The sequence below is a fragment of the Penaeus monodon genome, chromosome 32 (assembly GCF_015228065.2).
Source record: "Penaeus monodon isolate SGIC_2016 chromosome 32, NSTDA_Pmon_1, whole genome shotgun sequence".
In the NCBI taxonomy this organism is placed as follows: domain Eukaryota; kingdom Metazoa; phylum Arthropoda; class Malacostraca; order Decapoda; family Penaeidae; genus Penaeus; species Penaeus monodon.
In genome coordinates this window covers 7,338,036-7,339,809 of record NC_051417.1, presented here as the reverse complement: position 1 = coordinate 7,339,809, position 1,774 = coordinate 7,338,036, and the positions used below count along the sequence as shown (strand labels likewise).

The following is a 1,774-nucleotide window of genomic DNA, read 5'->3' as shown; positions in this document are numbered from 1 at the left end:
AAACGCTTTACTCTTCTCTAATGCAACAAAGACCAATGGACAGAAGCTGCCTGTTAAAGACTCATCAACACTACTCTGAGACCAACTAGTCCTGGAATGTCTCATTGTACAGGTCTGTTGCACACCACACCACTCAACAATACTACTTTTAGACCTAACACACTGATACTAGATGGCTTCTAGTCATGTACACCCTACTCATTACAACAGATATATGCAAAATCTTTGGTGCAATGAAACTACATTCCCTCTCAGAAACAAGATAGGCAACATAACCAGTATGAACAACTGGCTTGTAAACTACCTCTGCAAAACATTCTAAATACATTATAATGGCAAGTCAGTACACACATAGAACAAAATTTACCTGAGTAACAGCTGCATTGCCACTGGCATTTTGATTAGGTGCTACCATTGTGACTGCCACTTTGTCACACTGTTTGTCATGAACCTTCCTGTAATGACAAAACATGATAGGGTTGATGCATGGATTGGTGATTCTGTTTAGGTAACCCTCTTAATGACCCACCAGTGGTTATGGCAACATAACTCTCACTATACTCTTTCATGAATTTTCCTAGTTGTTTGCAGTTACAGATATAAGTAGAATATGTTACTTTACTTATAAATGTTACTTTACAAATAACAAACCTTATGCAATACTTTTCTCCAGATTTTTATTCATTTCAATTAGTAAAATACAAAGAGCAAAGCCTGCACACAATACATGATTATCTCACTCACCTGACATGTTGTTTCAAGTCCCAAGCCCCAGCATAAGACTTGGTGCAGTATGAACAGCGGTACCTTCTGTCTCCGCGGTGACGGCTCATGTGTTCATCCAGCTTGGTTTTACTCACAAATCCACGGTTACACATCTGGCATTGGAATGGGCGCTCTCCTACGAGTGTGTTCAATTGAATGGCTTATGGACAATTTTGTTTCAAGTGGTCTCACTGCTCCCTTCCCCTTCACTGCTCCATATGTTATTAAATCATATAAACTAGGTACTCTTAATAATAAAGCATCTCATTCCTTCCTTCAATTTTCATTAATTAGTTACAATAAAGGATAATTCTGTTTACTGAAGTCTTACTGAAACAAAGTATGCAAAATGTTTTTGTGACTGCCAGAAATATGTGGCTTTTTTTCTTTACAGAAAGAATCAAGCAGGATTACCAGATCAACGCCATAACTAAGGCAATGTGACTGGTGAAACTACCATTTCAAAATGAATACATACTTAAGCTATCAATAAAATTTCTGCAATATTTAGATCACAAATCAAACGACAGCATCCAGTTTTATGGTATAACTAAAAAATCTGAGTTTATAAAAAATTCCAATATATGACAGACATTTAATTGCTAACCACACCAGTGAAATAAAGTCAAATACAAAGGAATAACAATAATGAAAAAAATAAAGTAGAGCACAGAGTAAAGAAAAAAAAAGTGCAAGCTATCTGACATCATCCACAACTTATTATTTCTGTATCACTTCAGTATAATATATCATTCATATATCATCTCACCTGTATGTATTCTCTCGTGGTACTTCAATTTCTCTTTGCGTTTGAATTTTTTCTTGCAGAAAGTACATTCAAATCTCTTCAGGTCACTGTGTACTTCCATATGTGCCATGAGGGAATTCTGTGTCATGAATTTGTTGCCACAGACCTAAAAGAAGATGCAATAATATAATGAATTTCTCTCAAGAAATTTAGTTATACTGTTAGTTTGAAGGCATAATTCTTTACTCTATGAAAGGAGTA

General features: G+C 35.6%; 1 protein-coding gene across 1 annotated transcript in view; it reads right to left on the bottom strand.

The window, feature by feature from the left end:
* LOC119593408 (endothelial zinc finger protein induced by tumor necrosis factor alpha-like) overlaps window positions 1–1,774 on the bottom strand; it is a 10,596-nt gene that overhangs the window by 1,614 nt on the left and 7,208 nt on the right. The window contains exons 10-12 of the mRNA XM_037942337.1: window positions 1,535–1,679; window positions 745–901; window positions 368–455 (exon numbers count right to left, since the gene is read on the bottom strand). Of these exons, the coding sequence (XP_037798265.1) occupies window positions 368–455; window positions 745–901; window positions 1,535–1,679 (390 nt within the window). The remainder of the gene's footprint in view (window positions 1–367; window positions 456–744; window positions 902–1,534; window positions 1,680–1,774) is intronic.